General features: G+C 45.6%; 1 protein-coding gene across 2 annotated transcripts; it reads left to right on the plus strand.

Moving 5' to 3' along the window:
* The first annotated feature begins 1,862 nt into the window (after positions 1–1,862).
* radil2b (Ras association and DIL domains 2b) lies at positions 1,863–25,556 on the plus strand. 2 transcript variants are annotated; one of them, XM_056429012.1, is made up of 18 exons: positions 1,863–2,112; positions 5,349–5,545; positions 5,897–6,071; positions 8,376–8,608; positions 9,507–9,964; positions 12,312–12,608; positions 12,691–13,080; positions 13,844–13,881; positions 13,964–14,190; positions 14,870–14,982; positions 20,355–20,601; positions 20,713–20,885; positions 21,511–21,655; positions 21,741–21,925; positions 22,235–22,637; positions 22,712–22,953; positions 23,767–23,906; positions 23,978–25,556. In XM_056429012.1, the coding sequence occupies exons 1-18, from the start codon at positions 1,985–1,987 to the stop codon at positions 24,054–24,056; spliced, it is 3,870 nt and encodes a 1,289-aa protein (XP_056284987.1). In that variant the 5' UTR covers positions 1,863–1,984; the 3' UTR covers positions 24,057–25,556. The 2 variants fall into 2 exon arrangements, with proteins under 2 accessions (XP_056284987.1, XP_056284988.1); XM_056429013.1 differs by having other exon boundaries at positions 2,008–2,116.
* Positions 25,557–25,956: the final 400 nt, after the last annotated feature.

Raw genomic sequence — 25,956 nt, forward strand, 5'->3', positions numbered from 1 at the left:
TGAATCAGGTTCACCTGGTCCAGCCCCTTGATATGCTGCTATAGGCTTATAGGCTGCTGGGGGACGTTTAGGATACACTGAGCACCTCTCTCCTCTTTTCTCTCTCCTTATGGATGAATTTTCATCTCTCTATTGCTCATTGCTAACTCTGCTTCCTCCCCGGAGTCCTTTTAACTTCGTCATAGATCCGATCTGCCTGATGGATCATCGAGGTTTGGATCGTGGAATACTACCAGCCATGGCCCTGTTGAGACTCCGCCCACTCCTCTCTACCTCCATCTGCCTGAGGTCTGGATCGTGGTCCATGCCTATACCAAATATTCATACACTCTGTCGTATTCATTGATTGTGTTGTTACTGTGTTTTAATTTGTGTATAATGATTCCTTCTGTACACATTACATCTATTGCACCTGTCCATCCTCGAGAGGGATCCTCCTCTGTTGCTCTCCTCAAGGTTTCTTCCCTTTTTCCCCCCTGAAGGGTTATTTGGGAGTTTTTCCTGATCCGATGTGAGGTTTTGGGACAGGGATGTCTATGTGTACAGATTGTAAAGCATTCTGAGACAAATGTGTAATTTGTGAAAATGGGCTATACAAATAAACTGAGTTGAATTTAATTGAATCACATAACTTGCAAAAACCTGCAAATCCTGTAGGAAATAATTTATGATGAAATGATTTAAGCGGTACAGGTTTTACTGTAGTTGTTTCTATTCATGTTATATATATATATAGTTAATACTATATAGTTAATACTCAATTCTGATTGGCTGCAGGGTGTCCTTTAATTCCTGATAAAGTTGTTTTAAATTAATGCGGAGGCTAGATTAAATATATATATATATATATATATATATATATATATATATATATATATAAATGAATGAAGTATACAAATAATTTCATTATCTAATTTACAAAAATATAATTACTCTTAACTGTGCAGGGCTGAGTTTGTTTTGTGGTTAAAGAAAACAATAGAATAGAAATAAAATAGAAAGCTCCGGCTGGGAATCACATTCAGAGACTTGTAGTTCAGATTGATAAGAAAGATTTTATTAAGTTTTTTAAGGTGTTTTATTACATGTATTTGAGACTTGACTTGAACAATAGAAATTGCTTCGTTATGGAAGTGGCTTGGCAAGCGCACGTGCATATATCTTACAGTGTTGTTGTGGAAGTAATATGGCCAGGAGCTAAATATAAGTCATTAAAAAAACTATTGAAACTCACGCTGAGGTAAGACATGTGGCAACATAAATTAGGCTTATAGTAACAAGTTAAACTCGTTACTTTAGGCTATAAATTCAGATCTGCGTGCAGCCAGAAGATGGAGTCATGAACGCATGTTGGTCCTTTGGTTCACTCGGTTCACTGGGAGGAGGACGCGTCATGCTTTGAGCTCAACTCCACGAATCCAAGAGTTGTACTCACTAAATATTAGATAATTGGCTTTAGAATGTAGAGAGAGAAATAGAGGGGAAAAAACTGTCTGAAGCGCATTCTCCTGTGAGGATTATATTTTGAATTGTTTGCATGCTGTGTGCGCGCAGACGCACATCTGGACATGGGGATTGAACCCAAACGGCCTCCTCCATCGGCGCGCAAAGTGAATAATAATACTTAATGATAGTATTCTAATTATAATATAGTGTATTATATTTAGTGTGAAGATTTGAACCCGCTCTCCCCGTCACATTGTGAAGTGAAGCCACACCCTCGGGGCCAACATGCCGCCGTTGCACCGAACAGCAGTTTCAGCAGCTGGATGGGGCTGAAACATCTGCGGCGCCTGTGCGTAAAATGGAGCGGCTGTGACGCGCGTCCTGGAGGAAAACACCCCCTGGAATGACGCGGAGCGACCCGCGCGCACCACAGTCCGACGGGACGCGGTGATGGTAACCCGTTTGTCCTCGCGCGTTGAGTTATCTGGATCTGGAGGTGTTCGAGTCGAGCAGTAGGACCCAAGTCCGTCAGACGGGAATGAATCAGACGGAGTTGTCCTCGGAAGAGCTGCGTTCTCTCCCGCCGAGAGCACCGGGTTTACCCGCAGCGTCACCAAAGAGACGGTTTGTCAAGCTGGGGAAGAAGACAACTGATGGATCCCTACAGTGAGTATGTACGAGGGGGGGAGGGGGGCTTTTACTCTTTGTATTAATTGTGAGAGATCATGATGTTAAAAGTCTTATCCTATGTGTTACTCTTTTCTTTTGTGTCTCAAGACATATGTGTTACCTCTGAAGGAGAAGTGACTTAATTGTTTAAAGGGTGGACTGTAAAATGGGTTGATGGAATAAAGATGAAAGGTAAAAGTAACAACAACAAAAAGAAACTAAACTTTTAAAAATCACATTAGAAATCACCTATTTTTCGATCAATGGTCTTTTCACCGAGCCTGCGCAACAACAGCAACACAAGTAAAGCAAAGCAAATTTATTGTGCTGCACATTTCTGCAAACAAAGGCCATTCAAATGTTTTTTTGCATAAGACATTAAAGCATTGAGACAAAGTGCAAACATAAACACAACATTCCTTGAGGTTAAAGAGCCAAGAGAATATAACCTGGAAGTCTTTGGCGTCTTGACCTGAAAGAAAAAAGTAAAAGTTTTAGTGTGTTCCGGATCAAATGAAGCACTCATCATCGACCTCAAAGAGGTTTTATGTTTCGCCATCACTGAACCACCGACATTCCCGAGCCGCCTCGTTCCATCACTGTGTCGCCCGCCGTCCTGCACCGAGCGGGTCAGGAACCGGAAACCTTTCATAACCAAAGGGTGAAATAAGTATACAGAGAACCTTTGACCCGCGGCGATAAGAAGCTTATAAGAGCTCATGGGTCCAAGTAAAACAACGCTTCATTATGTCATCAATGTGCTGAGAGGGAGGCATGCAAAGCTTGGTGCACATGTTCTGCTTGTGCTTCTTTTCTTTCCCTTCTACTTCGACTGAGTGTGTTCTTCATGGCAACATCATATGTTCTCTTATCCATCACTTTGCTGTTGCATCGATTGCAGATCAGAATTCTGTTTTCCTATCATCCGTTTACCCTCTTTCTCATTATCTTTCTTTCATTTCTCTCCTTTAAAGAAAAAAACCAAGAAAAAAACCCAACTACTTAATTCCCCTTTCCCTCTGCTCACACGATGGCGTGGAACTCTGCGGGTGATGACATATATCTGCAGGCCAACCCCGAGATGCATCAGAAAAAGCCAATGGGATTTTTTCCATTGGATTTGGGATTTTCCTGCGGAAAAACAAACTCTTTGGCAAACAAACGTGGATGATCCTTACAAGTTTGGTTCGGCAAGATTCACAAATGAACTCAACTGATGAGCATGGTTTTTGAAGCACTAACTCGTGTGGCTATGAACGCACCACAGCGCGGTCACCGAGACTTCCCGCCACCACCACGCGGAGCTGAATGCGTGTTTAGCCGCTTGTTAGCATTCGTGTTTTTTAAGGGGCGCGGAACCTTCAAAATCTCATATATCGTCGGCAGTGTTGGGCAAGTTACTGAAAATTAGTAATTAGTTACAGTTACTAGTTACTTCTTTTAAAAGTAATTTAATTACTTTACTAGTTACTGTATATCAAAAGTAATTAGTTACTAGGGAAAGTAACTTTTAAGTTACTTTTATGTCTGCTTTTTTAATGTAATGAACAGTACTGAACAGTCAAACACAATAAACATATGTTGTAGACCTATTTATTGCAATCAACAGGGCAACAGGCCTTCAAATCAAGCAGTAGTACAAAAGTCCCTTTTAATACTTAACTTAATACAAAATAACTGTCTCAGTCATTTAACAGTGTTTTTTTACCACATTAGGCCCAATGAAATAAAAGTGATTGGCCTACAGTATTAACACTAATTAAAAGAGAAAACAAAGGTGCCTTGAGGTGCTGCATATAATTGAGGGGGGGAGGGTGCTAGTGAGAGTGTGCTCACATGTGTGCGCGGATGTGTCGGCGTGTACGTGCTGATCTGGAGTCAGTTTGGTAGGATGTGGGTATAAATAAATTATTTCATTTAAAATATGGATTTTTATTTAAAGATATTCATGTAATTTGCATGCAAAATAGGTCTACCCGAACCAGCGGACAAATAAATTCAACCCGCGGCAACACTTCAAAAGTAGCCCAATTCCGCGGGAAAACCGCGGACCTGGCAACACTGGAAGTGGCTGTCAATCACAGTGTGGCACCGTGATGCTGGTCGAGGGGGCGTGCCTGTGATTGGCGGAGTAGAGGGGAGGTGGGGTTAACCTGTCGGAAAACGGGAGTTAAGGGTGGTTGACGGGAACCGTTGTTGTTGACGTTCGAGCTGCTGAGCCGAGAGGAGCACGCTGTCTGTGTTGGTGAATGCCCAATAAAGTGAGGATTAATAACGTCGTCCCGTCTCCGTGTCATCAGTCCATAACGTCCGAGACGTTACAATATCATTGCGCCACCAAGGTCCTGCGATGTCGGATCAGAAGCAGCTAAAGTAGGCCTAGCTTGTCTTCTTGTCTGCAAGTGTTCATTTTTCACAAAAGAGAGTAACGCGAGTAACAAACTCATTTAAATTTCAGTAATTACCTTCGCATTGAAAATGCCGGAAGGTTATGTTTTGATCGCCGTGTATTTATTTATTTATTTATTTGTATGCGTGTTATTCGCAAAACTCAAAAAGTATTGAACCGAATCGCATGCAATTTGGTGGGATGATTGTTTATTATCCGGGGACCAGTTGATTAGATTTTGGGATCGATCGGGTCAAAGGTCAAGGTCAAAGGTCATGAACAGGTCAAATCTTCTTGAATCACATGGAATTTGGTGGGATGATTGGTTATTATCCGGGGACCATTTGATTAGATTTTGGGATCAATCGGGTCAAAGGTCAAGGAAAGGTCAACATCTTTTTTTACCATAGCACGATACATTTTTGTCCAATTGGCATGCAACTAATGCCAAAATGTTCATAATTCAATGCCCAATCTTGTGATATGCGAAGGTATGCGCTCTACCGAGTGCCCGTTCTAGTTGTAACTGCGTTAGTTGATTTAAAAAAATACTTCGTTACATGCTCGTTACTGCTAAAAGTAGTGGAATTACTCCCAACACTGATCGTCGGACAAAATATGAAAATCTCTCGAGCTCGTATTAACCACAGACTTTACTTCAGGCATCTAACCTTAAAAGCCCATTCAAAAAATAGCAGAACATTTAAATGATGGGGTCTTAGGACTGCAGCACCCGACAGGGAACCTGTCTTACTGCCCTTCCACCTGCAGTTGAAGCCAGAGAGGTACAGCACCCTTCAGCTGTGAGGGGTTCAGGGACCCACCACTGTCCTCTTTTCATCAGATCCACTTCGTCCACTGGCAGTTCGTCCACCAGCAGGTCAGCGGAGGCCGTAAGACAGCCCAGCAGGAGCCGCATCCGCCGCCAGACTAACCGCCTCTCGGGGGTCTTCCTCCGCGGCCCCGCCTCCACCTCGGGCTCCATGGCGCTGACGGCGGGATTCGGGGCCTCGCTGTCCATACCAGCCAGGAAGGGGAGCGGTACGTCACCACGGCTTCACACTTTTCACACAACCGTTGTTGTGATTATATATTTATATTCTAGAGATAGTATTCTAGAGGATCTAGCATTGTTTGGAGCTGGAACCTTTCTCAAAAAAACTAAAAATCTTAAACGCTTTTATTTTGACTAATACTTGTGAGTATCCCAACTTTATAAAAAGTGCCATCCTAAATTGTTGAGGGAGGCTTTTAATGGAGACAAGTGGTAGTCACAATCACTAATTTTCTTTGTCTTTAGACTTAAATCGCTTTCAAATTAAATTTACTCAGTAGTGCGTTATGATGGTACGATATGATATATGGTAAATCGAAGGAACGTCTCGTTGGCAGTGATCCCTGCGGACGCCTTGAGAGAGGACGACCCGTCCGAGCTGTCCAATCAGATAACTGCCCCGGGGATCCTGAAGATCTTTGGAAACGAGATTTGCGAGGGAGCTCACTATAAGAGCGTCCTGGCCACCACGCACTCCAGTGCGAAAGAGCTCGTCAAGGAGGCCCTCGAACGGTAAGGCCATGTGTGTGTGTGTGTGTGTGCATGCCATATGTGTCTGCTTTCGTACGGGGGTCCTTGTGTGAGTCATAGTAAGTCCAGCCATGCGCTTCCTCTGCTGCACTATAGCTTTGCACTCCATCATTTGTCTATTAGAAGCAGTCGGAGCACTCAACACGCAGAGCGTTGGCGGCTGATGAAAGGAGGACATGTTCATGCGGTTGTGATTAGTAGATGAAGGCTGACCGTGACCCGTTGTTCTGTTTGTTGTAATTGCAGTACAGTGCACACAGCATGTGTGTGTGTGTGTGTGTGTGTGTGTGTGTGTGTGCCAAATGGTTTATTTAGTAGTTCTGAAAAAATGCCTATAGAACAAACGACTGTGTGAGAGACAACCGGTTTCTTAAGGTTGCCTCTCCGGAGAGCGAATGTCTGTCAGCCTTTGCTTACGTTTCAGCCAAAAACATAATGGAATGATTAACACGAGTGGTATTCAGAGGAAAGAGAAAATCTGTTTTCCTTTCCCTTCCCTGAGAATGTACACTGCAGCAGTGACATTCAGATGTCGGTACTCCATTTCTCTTTCAGTCATGGAAGAGAATACACTCAGCACTCAAGATGAGGAGTCTTGATAAGTTAGTATTTGTGCTGCATGTCGGTCCAGTGGATGATCCGTGGTCAGGATATGATGAGGAAACTGCAACGGAATAACCTTCTATCAGTCCGCATATTTGCATATTTAAGTATTTCAATCTCTAATCGATACTATCCCCCCCGACTATACAGGGGCCTATTTTAGAGGGGCTTCAATATTTTTTCCCATATAACTGTATATTTCACACTGAACTAGATCATCTTTATCTCAGTGATAGTGTCCAGATGAGCATAACACATCACTATGACCCTGAACTTCTGCCTCTTGTGTTATCATAGACTGAATGAAGCAAAACTACAGAGAAAAATCACTTTCTGAATGAACCGATCTATGAACTGTCGGAAACAATGGATATCCGGGGCTCCCAAAAGAATTGCAGACATACCTAATCTAACCACTCCCCTATAGGGCTTAGCCCCCCTTTCTTTGAATCCTACAAACGGCTCTGGTGTAGTATACAGCCGCTGAGGAGGAAGACCTTTAAGACCAAACTAGAGCCAAAAGTAACAAGCAACATTCGTGTGGCGCATGTCTGCTAGATGTGTAAAAGAAAAATAGTTTTTGCTAATACTTAGTGGCAATATGTCAATGCTGCGTGTCCAGTTGGTTGCGTTGCCCTCTAGTGACCAGTGACAACTACGGGATGAAGCTAAACGCTATCGCATGACAACGAGTGGAGAAGAGTCGTAAACACAGTGCGGCTCACTATTGTCAGTCCAGCGACATGAGCAACCGTTAGCTACTGGTCACTCCAGACCAACCACGCCTCTGTTGACTCAGTGTATTGAGGAAGGATGCGTTTTACAGCTTTTTTCTCTTTTAGAATAACATTATTTATTAAAATCCGGACTTACAGGCGGTTTCCTCCATCACCCCCACACCCAGCACCCCACCCAGCTAGCACCGGACAGTAAAATACTCTTTTACATGACACTTTTAAGCCATTGATGCCTGTGTTTTGTATTTTATTTATTCTTATTTATTTTTAAATGTCTTGTTTTAAATTATAAATGTCCTGTCTTCATTTTTTTTATACATGTTCTTACTGTCGCTGCTGTACTGACTAATGAGTCGCCAACTTAATTTCGTTGTATTTTTTTTAGAATGACGATAAACTTCCTTACCGTACACAGAGTTTTACAGAACTTAGTTCGGGAACAATGACCACGCCCCGAACGTAGCTCATTTCCTGCGCACTAAGCACTTAAGCCCAGCACACCTGTCCATCTCACCTTGGCTCTGTTTCTACATCCATCTCCACCCTCCAACCTTCTCTCTCTCTCATCCATCTACCCCCTCTACTTCTCTTACCTCTTACCCCTCGACCTCCATCACGTCCCGCTCGACCCCTTTTCCTTTTCATAACTTTCGCAATAAACCATTCAAACTCATATCGCTACCAGCGTGGTCATTGTTTGTGAACTTATTTCTAGTCCACTATGTGTTGAATTGTTATTTTCTCATAGCTGCTTCTGAATGACTAAGAACGAGGTCATACTTGTTCACATGTCCAGGGAAATTAGAAAAGGTTCAGTTCATTGAGAATTTAAAAATCCTACATGAATACATTGTTTTCGATTGTGCTTTACAATGCAAGAACACAGTTTCCAAAAGCACACTTCTCTGTCATCATGATGGATAACAGCTGTCTCCATGTCATCCAGGTATGGCCTGGGCCAGGAGGAGGCAGAGTCCTATGTTCTGTGCGACACCATCGGCTCCACCGGAGAAAACCGATGGAGGACGGAGGGGTTCCGCGTCGTGGGCGACAACGAGCGGCCCCTCGTCCTGCAGTCGCTGTGGAAACCCAGAGAAGGCCTGGCCCGGCGGTTCGAAATCCAGAGGAGGAGCTCGATAGAGGAGAAGACGTCCAGAGACAAAGACACCGTCACGGCCGGTACGGCGCCCCCCGACCGTCAGGGCGCCGTCGTCATTTTACAGAGAAAAACCGCATCCGACGTGCAGGGTGTCGGCATGTCCTGGAATAACACGCTCGTGCCATTAAATGAAGTATTGTGAGAGTCAAAACCAGTTTTAGAGTTCTCACAGTAAAAAATGTGGTTTGTTGGCACGTTTTTTTTTCCAGTAAAAAATCCGCCAAGCCGCGCAGACCAAACTATATTTCAATAGCTCCCAATTTCTTACTTCTCTTTCTTGTGTTTCACATTTTGGCTTCGGGTTCATTCTCACTGCCATGAAAAACGACAGCTAATTTAATTGATTAAATAAAGATCGCAGACACCACAGCGTCTTCCGGTGACACACCTCGCTTTAACGCTTTCCAGTGTTGTAAAAGCTTTACACGGCAAATTATCTGATCCTCCGATGTTGACAAAGCCCGAAGCAGCAGAGTAATACTTTCCATGTAAATGTGCAGGCTGAAGCGCTCGCTATCAGACCCCCGGGCTGTGGTTGACACAGCTGTGGCGAGCGCGTCCTGTTTTGTGTTTTGTTTTTATGAATGGTGCAGCTTGTGATGGCTCCCTATCGGTGTCAGCTTGTGGACGCCTGCTGAGTGGGTGAACTTTTTGTATTTCCATGAGCTGTGTCTTTATTTCCACTGGAGGTCTGTTTCCTGTGTGGGTGCTTCTCCGTGTTGACTCTGGCATCAACACACGGCGTAGGCCGAACATACACCTATTTCAGAAAAAAAGAAAATGGTGTTGCTCCATCGCTACATGCCATTACTCATGGGATTAATGTATTTACACAGCAGCTCAATTTACACACGTTTTTACTGCAAGGGTTCAATCAAATTCCCAACGGGTTCATTTGTTTATTCATCTCCCCGCTAGGCATCAACGCCCAGGCTCGAAAGCTGCAGAAGAGCCGCTCCAGGGTGACCTCCACCCTCATGGCGAGGACCGCGGGACGAGGCCACAAACTGTGGAGGAGTAAAAGTGAGATGGACCTCTTGGATTCTGACGCGCAGGCCGAACAGGACGGCGAACGTCGGGACGCATGTCGCAAGGATCGAAGCGAGAGTCTGAATCAAACGTCGGCGCAGAGCTCCGAGAGCCCGGAAACGAGCCTGGAACAGGATCGCATTCACAGCCCGGCGGTCCCCTCCGAGGGGGACGACGGGCCCAAAACAGAGGGCCTCTGTCCGGCGAGGCCGAGGGCCGAGCGGGAAGGAGAGGAGTCGGAGAGGGAGGAGACGGAGAGCAGCGACGATAACACCACACAGTACTCCATTCACCCTCCTCCTGACTGTCCGTACCTGCTGCTGCTGCAGGGCTGCAGCCCGGCACAGGTATCTCATTCAGACACACGGCTGTGTTGGTGGCGGGTTGAAGGAGTTATTTTGGTCGTCTCCTTGGTTCTGGCAGTAAAAATCCCAGTTTTGAGCTCTTCTATGGCTTCAGATTGGCATGAAACGCCAAAAACGGCCGCCAACTTCAGTGACGTTAATGTTAACGGGTGGCAAGCTTTCGAGATCCTTCGACCATTCTATCGACATCATTAACTAACATCAATGTTGTACTGTGGTTGTCTTTTGCCTCTGAGCTTAACGTACCCTTCTGATGATGAACGATTGACAGATGATGACAGATAGAATTGCAGGAATTAGCCCTAAAACCCAGAAATGAGTCAGCATTTTTGCTCTTCAGTTTCCCTCATAGCCAACGTTTCTTCCTTTTTCATGGGATTTTGGTTAGATGCTTGAAGTAAGGTCCGTGGTTAACAGCTTTTATCGTGTCTTAGAAAAGGTGATTGCTAACAAGCGGCTAAATAAGACGACACGCTTCAAAAATCCTAAAAGTGGTGTTCATTCAGGTAGATTATCTTGGTTTAGGGCTAACCCTAACCCTAACCCTTAAACGTGTAATTATCATAAACTTGTATATTTGCCACAGAGCCCATTCTCTGAAATAACCCGTCTCCTCTCTCTGAAAGATACCGTAGCTACGTAAGATATCCTCCAATGGGGCGCTGCCCCCGAATGCTCCGCCATTCCCATTTCGTAATCCTGTCCCAGAATGGGAAATTGTGGCAATTAAAGAGTTTTATAGCTTTTTCAAAACCAAAAATACAACAGCAAAAGCTGTCGTAAAGAATGGGTTTTAAACCGCGTGTTTATCTGCACCAACGTAAGCTGCAATTGTTAGCATGCTTGGCTAACTAGCTTACCTAAAACCAAACATGACTTCCAAGGCCATGTCGCACATTCTAAACTAATTAAAGATTAGTTTAAATGTTTACTGATAATGTAAAAAATATGTAAGACAAATATTTTTTTAAAGCCCCATTCAGGACTAGCACGAACATCATTTTCAACGTGTAGTATTTCCCAACTGTGTGAAAGCTGGTCCTGGATGCTACCAGAATGGGTTTGCATTAACACTCTTGCTCTTTATCAGAAATGAGAAGTTCACACTTTAGCAACCCCAGCCAACGTTAGCTGAGATTACGACCTAAAAGTCCCTTTACTGAATACACGAACAGGTAAGCTAAGCGGCTAAACCGGGTCAAAACAAAACAATCATGGTTAGAAACAAGTTCAGAGATGGCTTTATTAACCAATTAATGGAGTTAACTTTAGTTTAATTAGCTAGCCAGTTACAAAATCACCATTTCAGCCGCTACAATTATTAGCCGTTAGCTACAAATGAGAGGCGTGCTACATTAACTAGATTAGATTAGAAAACTTTATTAATCCCCAGTGAAGTAACTCATTTGCCACCAACACGTCATACAGACAACAATAGACACAACAGACAACAAACACACAACAAGGAACAAACACAACAAGATTCCCCATAAAACATGACCATCACAAAGATGCTAAATCTAAATCTAAAAAAAACTTTTGGTGATCCTTAAAAAATCGAACTACTGCTGGAACAAACTCAAGGCATTACTGTTGAAATGCACGGTATGACTTGTAAAGTGCTCTCGCAGCATGTCATCTCTCGATAAAGAGAGAGACAGATGGAGAATCATTATAGGAAAGGTTAGCAAACAGCACATAGAGAAAAAGGTGTCAAAACACTGATCAGGAAGCAGAAAAAAGACAGCCCTGGCACTGCTTCCTGGCTGATTACACATCGTGTTCATGGAAAGCAACTGCCACACCCAGGCCGGCAGGCAGAGGCTCTGCGTCACACTTGTTTTCCCAAAAGACCGGTCGGTCACACTATTGTGTGCAAGGTTTAGGGAGTTTATCTATGAATTAATCCACCTTGTTAAAATCTGTCCGGTTGGAAAAGACGTGTCATCACAAGGGAAACGTCAGGCTTAATAATCCTTGTGAATTGTGTTTTGCCACTCTGACTAGTAAAAGGCTGTGTGTGTACTCAGGTTTGGGATTTTAATATTCTAATACCTCCACATGGCTGCTTCGGTTCGTCAGGTGGCCAAAAACATGATGACAGAGGTCTGTTGGGTGTGGGGGGGAAAGGAAACTGTACAAGCTGCAGTAGTCGAATCACCTTAATAAGGTGAAACAGAAAGACAGGTGAGCTGGTTAGTTGGTATCAGCCCGTCTGATCGAATGTAGAACAGGAACGTATCGATAGAAAATCAAAATGTGAATACAGCAAAATAAATGGAGATTGTGGATGTGTGTGGGTAAATCTCTCTTTCTTTTCTGCACTCAGGACTTTGTCATCTACCTTCTCGCTGGGCCAGACCTGGCATTCGGTCGGCAAAGCAATCATGAGGACGGCACGAAGCCGGACGCCCTGCTCTTCGCCGCCGACATCCTCCCGAGGCACTGCCGTTTCCGTCGGCACGGCGCCGCCAGCCCCACCGTGCTCTGCCCCTGTCCCAACGCCGCGGTCATGAGGAACGGCGAAGCGCTCACTAAAGACGTGCAGCTTGACCCCGGTGACGTCATCGGGATGGGGCAGCGCTACCTGTTTCTGTTCAAGGATCCCTTTGCTTCGGCACGCAAGGTGAGAGCGGGACGCAGAAGTTACATAGAATTATAAAATCATGCTTCATTATTCTTTTTTTCTTTCTTTCTTGGAAACGAAGGAAGAGGACAACGCTGCTCCTGAGCCCGGCGTGGCCGCTGTCCCCTGGACGATGTCTCACGCCACGACAACCAGCCATACCAAAAAAACTGTCTTCTGTGACACCTGCATCTCAACGTCCGCCGGCCCTCAGAGCCCTCTGAACCGACGCCGACCCTTTTTAAAATCACCCGAAAGCCACAGCCCGACTCTGGAGTACGAGAGCGAGGACCAGGAGCGCATTGTCGAGGAGATCGTGGCTCTGGGACGGACCGGCGTCCGAGACGGGCCTCCGCTGACCTTTGCCTTTTTGCTGTGTCTTTGTGTGCAGTATTCGTCCACATGTCTCCACACATCAGACCTGCGCCGGCTGCTGCTGCTTATTGCGAGCGCAGTGCAGAGCGCCATGTGGGTGAGTGGTGGGGAAAAGGATGACGTGATGGGTGTCGTGTTCTCGTCCAGTGGGTCTGAACTCTGACCTAACACCAAGTTAAACCGCAGTTCAAAGAAGACTGAGTTGTAGTACTCTTTCCCCCTTCTGAAAACTGAAAATAAAAGAGTGGTAATATAAATATACCTCGTCAAAGCGCTCACGGCATCGCCTCTGTGATGCTTCCCAGTGGAGCTTAACGTCCTCTGCTGCTTCTCTGCCACCACAAATGCTTCTGAACCGGAAGTGCTAGAACCGGACTTTATTTTACCGGAATAATCGAAATCGGAAGTAATGTAACCGGAAACAGGAAAAATCATATTGATATTAATTATCTCTTGAAATTAATACAACAATAAAACAAAAACGAAAATAGAAAAAAGGCCTTAAAGGCAACACAATGGGAGATCGTGTCCCTTTTAATTTACATAAAAAGAAAACAACATTTATAATCGCTGCAAGCGAGGAGGACCCGTCCTTATACTGAGAGTTACTTGAACGACAGTACGGGACAAATCACATTTCATATTGATTTAATAATCTTTGGTGGAAGCGCTCACCTCCGCGTTGCCCTCGTTGTTCGTCCCTCATCATGCCCCAGGATTTGAATTTAGCACCATCCTGTTGCCTACTAGATTTTTAATTCACATGGTATGCCTTTTATTCTAACTTTATTGCCATCTGCATTGTTGTATCTCTGAGGGTTGTTCATGCCCTCATTGCACGTACTGCTGTTGTCCTACAGGAGCTCACTAAGGACCTGGCTGCAGTCCAACCTGAAGTGTAAGCACAGCTGATAGTTTTTCCTCAGCCATCACTGGCATCACAGTAGACTTATCACTGCACATCTCCTCCTCTGCATCAGTCTCAACGGTGAAGGCTCAAACCCGGAGGACCTCCAGGCTCTCGGCCAGCCCGAGGCGATCTCAGGATTGCGCCCCCTGGCGGTGTGGATGTCCAACAGTCTGGAGCTTTTGCAGTTCATCCAGTGCCAGCTGCCTCTTATTCTGGAGTGGAGAACCCGAAAGGAGCAGGAACAGGACAATGATGGAGGAACAGACGAGGACGAGAGCAAGGAGGTGGAGAACTTGGGTTCGTCTTCTATTGAGCTCGACATTTGATGCAGTGATCATGTGATTATTGGAAGAATTAAAGCTTGGTTCACGAGGTTCACCATCAAACTATTACTATTTTCATGTTTGGACAGCTCAGAATATTAGTAATAGTTTATTGGTTGTACTAGTCCTTCAGATTTAGGTTTGTACAACCTAAAATGTATTGTTGGTCAAATTAAAGTTTCAAGTTGATGGGAATATTACTAAGCTTTCCCTTTGTCAGCCCAACTATGTATTCTTAGTTAAATTAACTCTAATTGAAGTTCAGACAATTTAAGTTTCTTAGCTTGTCTAACTCAACATTTTAAGGCAACTAGGTTACTAATTATTTTAAGTTGAACTAGCTTTTTATTTTTATTTTTACAGTGCAGGTTCTTCTGGGTAAGCAAAATGTTACCTCTAATATCAAATAAGATCGTCTTTATGCATTAGTTGCAAACATATATAGAAATTCATTTTAAAAATGTCTTAATCTTCAGTGGTTCAATCGCTAGCAGCTGACATATTTAAATATTTCTGGGCAAAGGACCAGAAGTGTATTTGTTCTACATCACTGACAAAGGGTTTAAAATTGCCGACGGGAAACTAAAACACACATTCAATGTGTTCCTGGATCTCTGAGCTACAACTGTGTCATCTAATCATGTGATTTCCAGCCCTGTTGGCGCTGCGTCTGTCCGGTGTCCGTACAGCCAGCGAGGAGACGGTGGCGGTCCTGGAGGAGGTCATCATGCTCGCCTTCCAGCAGTGTGTGTACTACATCACCAAGGTGAGAGGATGACCAAGCACAACACTAAGGAATGCACTGATATGTACATATATGTCCTTTAATAGCACTCCGGTGTTCTGAATGGGAAAGTAAATCATCTACCTTCGACAAAGAGGACTTTTCTTGGCCAAAGGAGAGGAATCAAAGAGGAATCAAAGTAGGCCTGTGCGGCGGCTCCTTCGCAGATTATGCCGTGTTGTTTAAGAAGAAGGAAAATAATCAGAGACCGGCTGGGAATAAAGAGCCCAGTTAGCCACCCTGACAGCTCATGAATAGACCAACCGGCCACACTGCCAGACCACACTTGTGGCATTCTGACATGGGAGAGAGACAGGACCCCAAGGGCCCTTTGTGTGTGTGTGTCTGTCTGTGTGTGTGTGTGTGTGTGTGTGTGTGTGTGTGTGTGTGTTGGGGGAGGATGACAGAATCAAGCCAGGGATCTCCAGGCGCTGCCAAGGACGCTTTACATTGCACCCTATAATATTTCATCAGCACGGGACGTGTTCAACCTTATAAAAAGGCTGAGAGACAAAAGACATGCGTGTACCGCGCTGAAGGACACAAGTAACCAGGAGCAGTTGCTCCTCAGCAAGTGACGGCCGCGCAGGGCGAAATCTTAAAGCTGCCACTCTATTTGTATTTTCATTTTACCCGTAACAATGGATCCAGTGATTACTTGTGACGCCAGAGGGGTCGTAACTACGCTGCTAGAGAAGGATCCCTCGACTCTGCAGCTGCACAGAGCGTAGCGGCAGCGTCACTGGTGTCATTCTGTCTAAGCGCCCTCTTTCTCGTCAAGATGCACCAGACGGCTGTTATAAACACACACAACTCATTATAAACCCACTGAACATAGCAGACACACAAAGTTAACGACTCGCTGGTGAATAAAGCGGAGAGCTTCCGGTTCTGCAGTGAAGCCGATGCGGAAGTTACTTATAACTTGCATTCTCTCCACTGACCAGCAGGGGTCAACTCCTCCGGTTGCAAAAATAACTATGGTTGTATAGAAGTATATGCTTCATGTGTTAAAGCTGCATTCTCTCTCCTGCCCCCCAGGGGGTGACTCATCCGGTTGTATAGAAGTATATGCTTCATGTGTTAACACTGCATTCTCTCTCCTGGCCACAAGGGGGCAACTCCTCTGGTTGTATAGAAGTATATGCTTCATGTGTTAACACTGCATTCTCTCTCCTGGCCACCAGGGGGCAACTCCTCTGGTTGTATAGAAGTCTACGCTTCATGTGTTGAAGCTGCATTCTCTCTCCTGACCACCAGGGGGCGACTCCTCTGGTTGTATATAAGTCTCTGCTTCATGTGTTAAAGCTGCATTCTCTCTCCTGGCCACTAGGGGGCGACTCCTCTGGTTCCATAGAAGTCTATATATTGACTCTACTTCTCTCTTGATGTATTCCCTCAGTAAACATTGTAAACATGAGTTTATGTCTCAGTCTCTAGTTTCAAGTCTTCTTCTATACAGCATGATGTCATCATTTAGTACATTATGGTCATTTAGAGTCAAACAGACCATAAAGCAGGGGACGCTTTAGAGGCGGGGCTTACTGTGATTGACAGGTTGCTGCCGTGTACGGCTTCTCTACGTCACTCCTGCGCATTCCTAATATGGTCACTTTCGCTCATTTAATAAATCCAACATGGCGATAACTGTAATTCCAGATTTAAACTCGAGGTTTAACAACAAACCACAAACTGCTGACGCGTCGCCGGCGCCAGAAGGCAACGCCTTCTCTCTCCATCTCTGAAACGCTTCATTGATATTGTCCAACAAAATCGTTTTGACAAGTTTTTTGGGGCGGTTGCTTTGCTCGGCAGTTGTTGCCAATGCTGAACTAGCAGCTCCTCCAGCAGGATATACATATTCCACCGTTGAATCAGGCTTTCACCACCTAAATCTACCATCACAGACGAGCCTGGAAACAGAGTCAAGAGGACGTGCAGAAGTCTAGTTTTCACAGCTCTTGAATTACCATGCACCCAAAAAGGTTATTATAAATTTACCCAATAATGCCAACAAATACACTGCCGATACCCCAAGCTTTATTTGAAAGTGATGAATAAAGCATTTGCATTAAAGACTCTCCTAAACCGTCCCTCCATTATTTTTCCCATTCATCTCATCACCACATAATCAGAAAACAGATGTCGGCTCAGCGGAGAGGCTCACGGGCTAACTGACGCCTCCACTTTAAATGTCTGATTGCGTAACGTTTGCATCGAGCTCTATTCTCAGAGAGTATTACTTTGAAAAAAAGAAGAGCATTTCATTGTCGTCCCAATGCCTATCAAAGCACCACACCCATCGCATTACATGGCGGGCCAGACACATTTCCAGTTGAGCCATGTGGTCGTGTGTCAAAAGAAGGGGGAAAAAATGGAAAACAGCATCCAAAAAAAGGCTAATGATGAGTCAGGAGCTGAACTGGCTCCACAGATTATCTCATGCACTAACCCTCCAATGACCTGGATGCTTCTTATGGATTGGTTCCCCACGCAGGAAGGATGTCAGTGATATGACATTGTATCTCTAGATAGAAGACTCAAGCAATTCCTGAAGAGTTTCATTCTTGCAAATTTTTCAGGCAGCATTTTCTTCCTCATTTTGTTTTGCTGGGTGCAGAAGGATGTGGTTATCTAACTACCTGCTCCAGACATATTTCTCTCAGCAAAACCAAATTACTTCCAGATGGGGCTTGTCAGTAAATCCATAAATAATCCCCAAAATACAACTCACCATGTTGATGAAGTCTGAACTTGCGGGGTGTAATTTAAATTTGCCGTCTGATATCCCCCCAACCTGACAGCTTAAAACATTTGTCAAGGAGACTCGGGCCGGGTACCAGGAAATGTGTCTTGTAATATTAATCTATTAAAAGTACGCTTTTATTTATTTATTTAAACATTAAGGACAGCCAGGAAGATTTGGCCTCGGTTCACATTCTCATTCATCTAGAAGCCAAAAATAATAATAAAACATACATTTCTTACTTTTCTTTCTTTCTCCCTCTGGCTATTAATGTTGGGAGACTCGGAAGTATCCAAGTGCAAGTGGAAACAGACTGTATGGTCTATGAAGGAGTGGAGAGTGTGTCTCGGTTTCCTTGTTTATAGTACAGGATGATTTGAGAGAACATTTTGCATGAGATAATTCATTCTCACCGTGACTATGCTAACATGCTGATGTCAGCATTTAACGTTAAAGCTACTACGAGGAACTTTCACTTTGAGTTGATTTTGGCAGCCCCTGTGGACAAGCATGGTCGTGTTTCCAGAGAGCCAGACTCTTTTTAGAAAACCTCAGATTTTGCTGCAGCGGGGTTTGACAGTCTGACAGTGTGCCCTGGTTCTGGTTCTCTCGTGGCTCCTTTTCCCTCCAGCGGGCCCAGCAATACGGCCTGGGCCCCCCAGCAGCGTGACGTCGGTGGTGGCTCCCAACAGGGAGGCGAAGGAGAAGCCGTCGCTCTCCTCCAGGTCGGAGCCAGCGGGCTGGTCGCTGCTGGAAGCCGTGTTGAAGGAACCGGGTCTGGAACCTGCATGATCTTAATACTTTGTGGAATCCGACCCGACGGCACAGATGACAAGCAATTGGAATAACTATATAGGAAGAAGGAGGAATTCAAAGATGGATGGAGATGTCTTCAAAAAATTATGTTGTGGTGAAAGCACAACTCTCTCACGGGGTGAAGACTCAATATTTCAGATTTAGCTGGCCCGGTGTGGACGTGGCCTCGGCTTTACTTCGCTTACTTAACTTCGCCCGTTAATCCGGCCGTGTCGCGTCATCCATCACGGCTGCCACTTCACAGCGGGCCGCGTCCTCGTCCTTTCCTGGTCTGACTGATATGTTGTGAGGAATGTGGTGAAGTCACCGGAGTCACGCTGATGTGTAATCTGGCGAAGGCCCTAATGATTTACTCCAGAACGTATCATTTCCCCTTCACCAGTGCAGCCGGTTGACAGAGTGAGCTATGCCAGTGTTGTGTGACCCGGGGTTGAGTTTGTGCAGAGCGTCATGTTCCAGGCAAACAAGAGAAGACTGAGCTCATCCTCTTCTTCAACGGTACTTTGTTTACGTCCCGTCCAATTGATAGACGGACCTGCTAACCATTGACCCGCAGTCGCCCCAAACTTTCCCAATTGAAACAAGTTCCTGAAGACCTCCCTCTGTGTTTCACTCGAAGACTCGGCTAAACGTCACAGCGGCTTGTTTTGTTTCCAGCTTGCAGCCGCGACTCCGTTTCCTGGTGGACGACAGCTCCGTGCGGCCTAGAGCGCCAACTCCGAACCAAACTACGCGGTAGCCGTATTATCTTATTGACTCCAATCCAGTCCTTATTCGCGTTCCTTATTTTGGTGACGCCTCAAAAGTTGGAATGGACGTCGGCTACGTGGCGACAACGTCTTAAATCTCTGTTTATTCATTCGAGGCGAGGGGGTGCCGGACGTGAAGCCAAGAGGCGCCACAGCCGAGCAGCTTTCAGCAAGCGAAGACATGGATGGTGGATTCTCAGCCGCTTTAACAGGCTTGTGGTGCAGACTGTGTGTTTGCTTGTCCGTCACAATGAACGCACAAACAAAGCAGACAACACGTTGTTATTTATTTTTGTCCTGTGGCAACAATGCGTGCCACGGATGCATGTGGTGATCCCAGAATGGATGAATCTCCTCTGGCTTCGACTCCCACCGAGTGACATTTTTCCAAACCAGAAACGCTGTATGATCATTGGGCTTTAATAAGTCGCCATTTTTTTCTCTCCGTTGTCTCGTGTGTGACGGGGGCCACGGCTCTTCATGTTCGGTCTGCTCATGGCGGCTCGCCGGGGCCTTACACACTCGATGTAAACCGATCCGCTCGGGGTGGATTCCTTCAGAACTCTTCACTCAGCAGTCCTGTGGCAGCGGCATGCCAAGCCCACATGAGCCATATATTCTGCTTAGGAATGCAGATCTACGCCGGCCGCTGGCCTCGGAAGCTCGGTTGGGTGTAAGAGTGAGATTGAAGGGGAAGGGGGATGTCTGTGTACAATTAGCCCGAACAAAGCTGGCGTTGTCAAGAAGCAGAGAGAACCGTCGGCTGAAAACGAACCGTCTCCTCTTGTGCCTGCTGGTTTCTCTTGGACCGTCTCGGTGGTAGTGCGAGAAATCCAAAGAGATAGATACGATGATGCAGTCTGGGTGGTCTCGGATCTGGGTTAGGAGGGTTACATGTTTTACTTTATCCCAGTAATCAGAACATCCACCACACAACGTAAACTTTTCCAACCTCAATTGGACCCGCAGGAATTGTGTGTGAGTGAGTCACTCTCAAACTGAGCTGCACGGTTCCCTTCACTCATCCGATTCTGTCTCTCCAGCTCCTCTACCCCATCCTGCCGGCCCTTCTGGATTGCAACCCGTTCGGGGAGACCGCCGAGAGCGCCCGGGTCCGGGGTGAAGGCGGACTGCAGGTCCCCGGTGAGATCCGGCATCTCACGGATGTTCTGACCGAGACCTGGCTGATGCTGCGCGACTGCCAGATCCACCCGGAGATTTCCTCGCAGCTCATTGGCTACCTCTTCTACTTCATCAATGCGTCGCTCTTCAACTCGCTCATGGAGAGAGGTACCTACGGTGCACGAGTGTGTCCACACGCATTAACTCGACACAGACAAGAGGAGCATGCATGCAAAGGAGTGATTTCAAATGAATGGATTCATCCCAATGTGTACACAGGCTCGGAGCTAGGGTTCTACCAGTGGGCCGGAGGAGTACGCATGCGGGCCAATCTTGACCTGCTCCTGGACTGGGCCCACGCAGCTGGACTCGGAGAACTGGCCTCGGAGCACACACACACACTCGCCTCAGCTATCAATGTGCTGGCTACACCTCGAAATAATTTACTGCAGGTACAGATCACACACACACACACACACACACAGGACACGTTCAGCCGAGTTGGGTTTACTATAAGTAATCACCAGACACAGAACAGGCTGCGGGGGGATTTCTGCAGAGTGGGCGGAAAAAAATGATATCGGTTTCAAATCTTGAGTATTTCTGTGTGATATTATTAACACTCAAAGTCAAGAGTAAAACAAACAAGACTGTGTGGGTGTGGTTTTTAACAGTTTAGACTGTATATATATAAATCTCTAATAACTTATTTATAGTCTATTTTCGCAACCCAGAACGTATGAATCCTGAAACAAACAAGAAATTGTTGTAAATAATGTAGTAATTTATATGAAAAGAGTTTTACAGAATTAAACAAATATTGATAAAAAAAAGTTTAAAAGTCCAAATGCACAAGATCCATTGAGATTTTTTTATTTTATTTCCTCTTTTATCAAAATATTTCCGGTATAATTTCCACATGATCAAGATAAATTGTAAAATAGTCCATAGTGGAAAGGTATGGTGGTAGAGTGAAGAAATAACGGTAATTCAGCTTCCCCATGACATTCTAACTTACTATTCAAGTGTGTGTGTGTGTGTGTGTGTGTGTGTGTGTGTGTGTGTGTGTGTGTGTAGACATCATGGGTTTCCTTGCGGTCGGACTACCCTGCCCTAAGTCCGGCCCAGCTGAACCACCTGCTGAGCCTTTACAGCCCAGCGTCTCCCTGCAGACACACCTGGACTCCATCCGGTCCCGACGAGGCCGCAGCACACCAGACTGGTGAGCGGTCCGTCCTGGTCCGCCCCAATTCTCCCAATATAACCTGCTTTCATTACCGATACCAACCGTCCCTTCCTTTCCTCAGCTGATATCCTTGAGAGTTTCGACACCCACCATCCTCTGGTGCTGCCTGATGAGGGCTACCAGTTCCTACTGGGCGGGCAGGTGACCGATGCACCTCTGAGGGAACAGCTGGACAAGCTCAAAGAGTTCATGGACGCCGTTTCGGACTCGCGGTCCGATGAGGTCACAGCTACCGAGGAGCAAGATGTACGTGCCTTTGGATTTTTACATACTGGACGATATAGATAATATGTCGTATGTGTTCAGATTGTAAAGCTCTCTGAGGCAAATCCGTAATGTGTGATTGGGCGATACAAAATAAACTGAATTGAACGTAAAGTCAAGAGGCATCCGTGAGGCAATTTATCAGACACACAGCGCCCTCTGCAGACGGAAAAGGCTCAGTACACACTCAGTAACACTTAGATGTTAATAGCGTTTGCCTTTCAACAGTTTATTTTCTGATCATTTAACATGACTATTGATCCTAACTGGTCTATATGTCGTCCCATGGAGGCTAAACCGACTGAGGTGCAGCTCCTTGCCGAGGCCAGTCTGGAGGCCGCGGACACATCGCCGATTGAGGTGGTCTCTTTTCCGGCGGCTGTCTGTGACCGCCAGTCCCCTTGCACCACCTCTGGCGCCTCACCTCCGTCACCCTCATGGCCTCCCTCGCCCACCTCCACCCGGCAACCGGACGAGTTTGCCTCCTGCGGTGTCCTCCTCTTGTCCCGCAAGCTGAGAGATCTGGAGCGGCAGACCAGAGAGGCCGGCGACGCCAGAAGGAGGTCCGCTCTGGACTCCTCCTGTCTCCTCACCCCACCCAACACCCCCCACCTCATCAACCCTGTAGATAAATGGATGAAGGGTGACGGTGAGACGGCGCCCTGGTCCTCTCGTGTGAACGCGAGTGACGAAGGTACGGCACAGAGCTACAGCGCCGTTATGGTTGTCTGCTAAAGAAAACTGAGCCTGTTCTTGTGTTCTCTAAAGGCGGGTTGGTGTTCGAATGTCTCGCTGCACTCGAAGAGGACCGCTCGAAATCAGACTGCCCCGGCGACAAGAGGTTTTTCGACTTGAAAGAAGAAGAACAAGAAGAACAAGAAGAACAAGAAGAACAAGAAGAACAAGAAGAAGAGGCCGTCGACCATGAAGATGACATTAATGACGAGGTGTTTAGCTTGGAGCTGGAGCGAGGTGAACGAGGTCTTGGTCTCGCTCTGGTTGACACAAGGGTGAGTGTTGTAGGTCATAGGTCATAGGTCATAATTCATGATCATAGGTCAACCTTTGTTCTGCTGTTACCAGAAAGTCTGAACTCACCGTTCATCCCACCACTTAATATATGACCTCACTTTCCACTACTATGACCTCACTACTTACTAATATGGCCTCATTACCACTACTGTGGCCTCACTACTCACTATTACACTACTATGACCTCATTACTATGACCTCACTACCCACTACTACACTATTATGACCTCACTACTTACTACTTTGACCTCACTACCCACTACTACACTATTATGACCTCACTACTTACTATTATGACCTCACTACCCACTACTATGACCTCACTACTTACTAATATGACCTCATTACACATTAATATGACCTCACTACTATGACCTCACTACTTACTACTATGACCTCACTACCCACTACTACACTATTATGACCTTACTACTATGACCTCACTACCCACTACTATGACCTCACTACTTATATGACCTCACTACCACACTACTATGAAATCACTACACACTACTATGACCTCACTACTTACTCCTATGACCTCACTACTTCCGACTATCACCTCACTACTACACTACTATGACCCCACTACTCACTACTATGGCCTGACTCCTCACTACAACGCGTCTATGACCTCAGAGTGGCGTTGTCTCCTCTAACTAAAGACTTTGAGACTCTTCTCAGGAGCATAAAAGTTTGAGTCAGATTTCAAAAGACAATCTAAACTTGTTTTATGTGGGATTAAAAGAAGTTGCAGAGTGCCATGACGCATTGACCTCGTCATCTTCTAGGACACTTCCACGAGAGTGAAAGGCGTCTTCGTCCGTGCGGTGGTCCCGGACTCCCCCGCAGCCCGGTGTGCGAGGCTGGTACCAGGAGACAGGATCCTGGCCGTTAACGGAGTCCCTCTGCTCGGGCTGGACTACCAGAGGTGAGAACTGAGCAGACTTACCTTTAAATTTCAAATGTGGATAACACATCTCTTCCTTCTTCTCTCGTTAGTGGAAAGGAGCTGATCCAGTCATCAGGTGACAGACTGAGGTTACTGGTGGCCCGCTCCGATTGGATGGCTGACTGCTGACGCTGTCTTTTTAACCGAGACTGTTACGATGAGCACACACACAGATGACTCTAAGAGCTGGTTGAACATTGGAGCCCAGGACATGGACCTGAACCAAAGGAGACGTGATTGAGAAGACTTTATTTCTCATGCACTATAAAATGAGCTACTTCCTGGTGAAACTGAGCACCGGGTGATTGCATACATTTAATTTTACATTGCGATAGCGTGATTTCCAGCAAATTTCAAACGTTCTGAAAGCGTTTGGTCTGAATGCATTCGTCACTGCTGCTACTTCTGATCCAGCCTTGGTTTTGAGGTAGAAGACTCCTACGCAGGGTTCAAGACCACCATGAACCACTTCAGCTCGAGATCAGGACCAGCCGCCGTCAGCCCATCAACAGCAACGAGCAGCAGCTCAGGTGTAACGGCATCCCCATTCTTGGATTTAGATTTATTGTTTTGTATCCATCATTTAATTTGACATGCCGTTGCTAAATGAACCATCAACAAATATATTGTCACTTATTTCTCCCGGTTGGCTCAGATTCACAGAAAGTGAGTCAGACAAGTCCTAGTTTACCTTCATGGCTCATAGTTTATTGTAATTATTATGGCTCATACCTGTTTTTTATCTATAAACTTCTTCTTTTTTAAAGCTGTTTTAGTCGTTAGCTCCATCTGTTGCTACTTCAGCAATAAATACATTATAATCCTCCATCGGTGTGATTTCCATTGTCACACCGAAGATTAAATGAATGAGTTTTTAACTGTAAACAACAGTTACAAACATTTACATTTATAATATAGAACATGCTCCTCACAGGCTGTGCGGTTATGTTTGAGCTCAAGAAGCTCAGGCACTGAATAAAGGCACAAAAACCACGACTCACCAACTCTCTCTCCACATGGTGGAGTAACACAAACCAGCATCCAAGCACTCTCCACCTCCTCTCTCCGCCTCTTCTTTCCACCTCCTCTCCACCTCATCTCTCAACCTTATCTGCACCTCCTCTCTCCACCTTGTCTCTCCACCTCGTCTTTCCACCTCGTCTCTTCACCACCTCCTCTGCACCTCCTCTCTCCAACTTGTCTTTCCACCTCCTCTCTCCACCTTGTCTCTCCACCTCCTCTCTCCACCTTGTCTCTCAACCTCCTCTTTCCACCTCCTCACTCCACCTCCTCTCTCTCACTCAATTATATTGTTTTGAATCTGATTTCTCTGAGTTAAAGCAGTAAAAAAGTAAATACATATGAATAGCTTTCTTTGTATCTAGCCAGATCTCATGGCTTTCATTATAAAATAGAATGTACCCTGTTTTATAGGATGTGTGTATTCATATATATATATATATATATATATATTATATTGATATGGGCCTGTATTGTTACATTAGAAATGATCTTATAATCTTAGTATCTTAGATAATGTTATATTATCAACGGGGAAAACTCACTGATGAAGGACATAAAATATAAGTTGAAATGAATTAAAAAACCCAAGAAGGGTCCTTGAGATTCTTTTGCCGGTTTTTCTCATAATCATTCATGGATTCATGGAACCTTCACGCGCGCGCAGCTCAATTAGATATGATTACGTCATTGCCAGAGGCCCACGTGTGAAACATCGGGTTCTTCCTCCGGTGCAGCACGTTGCCCTGTTGACGCGGTCCGAACGAACCCGTCCACCGGCACCAGAACACCGGCGACTCGGTAAGGATCCGAGTCCGCCTCATCAGCCCCGCACGCCGCGCTCACAGGATGGCTTGCGGGGCTCCAGCCAGGAAACTAACCCGCAGCCCGGAAACCCTGGCGGCGTGGATCCGTAAGAGGAACCGGATCCATGCGGTCGTAAATATTACAACATGGTTGTGATCCGCTTATGTTAAATTAAAATTGCTTCACTTTGTAGTTATTTGAC

The sequence above is a fragment of the Pseudoliparis swirei genome, chromosome 13 (assembly GCF_029220125.1).
Source record: "Pseudoliparis swirei isolate HS2019 ecotype Mariana Trench chromosome 13, NWPU_hadal_v1, whole genome shotgun sequence".
NCBI lineage: Eukaryota > Metazoa > Chordata > Actinopteri > Perciformes > Liparidae > Pseudoliparis > Pseudoliparis swirei.

Bases quoted from the DNA above. Each gene is read 5' to 3' on its own strand.
- radil2b (XM_056429012.1), top strand. From the start codon at position 1,985: ATGAATCAGACGGAGTTGTCCTCGGAAGAGCTGCGTTCTCTCCCGCCG. The intron at 14,983-20,354 runs GTGAGAGGATGA...CTGTCTCTCCAG, and splicing joins GTGTGTACTACATCACCAAG to CTCCTCTACCCCATCCTGCC. The intron at 21,926-22,234 runs GTACGTGCCTTT...CGTCCCATGGAG, and splicing joins CAGCTACCGAGGAGCAAGAT to GCTAAACCGACTGAGGTGCA.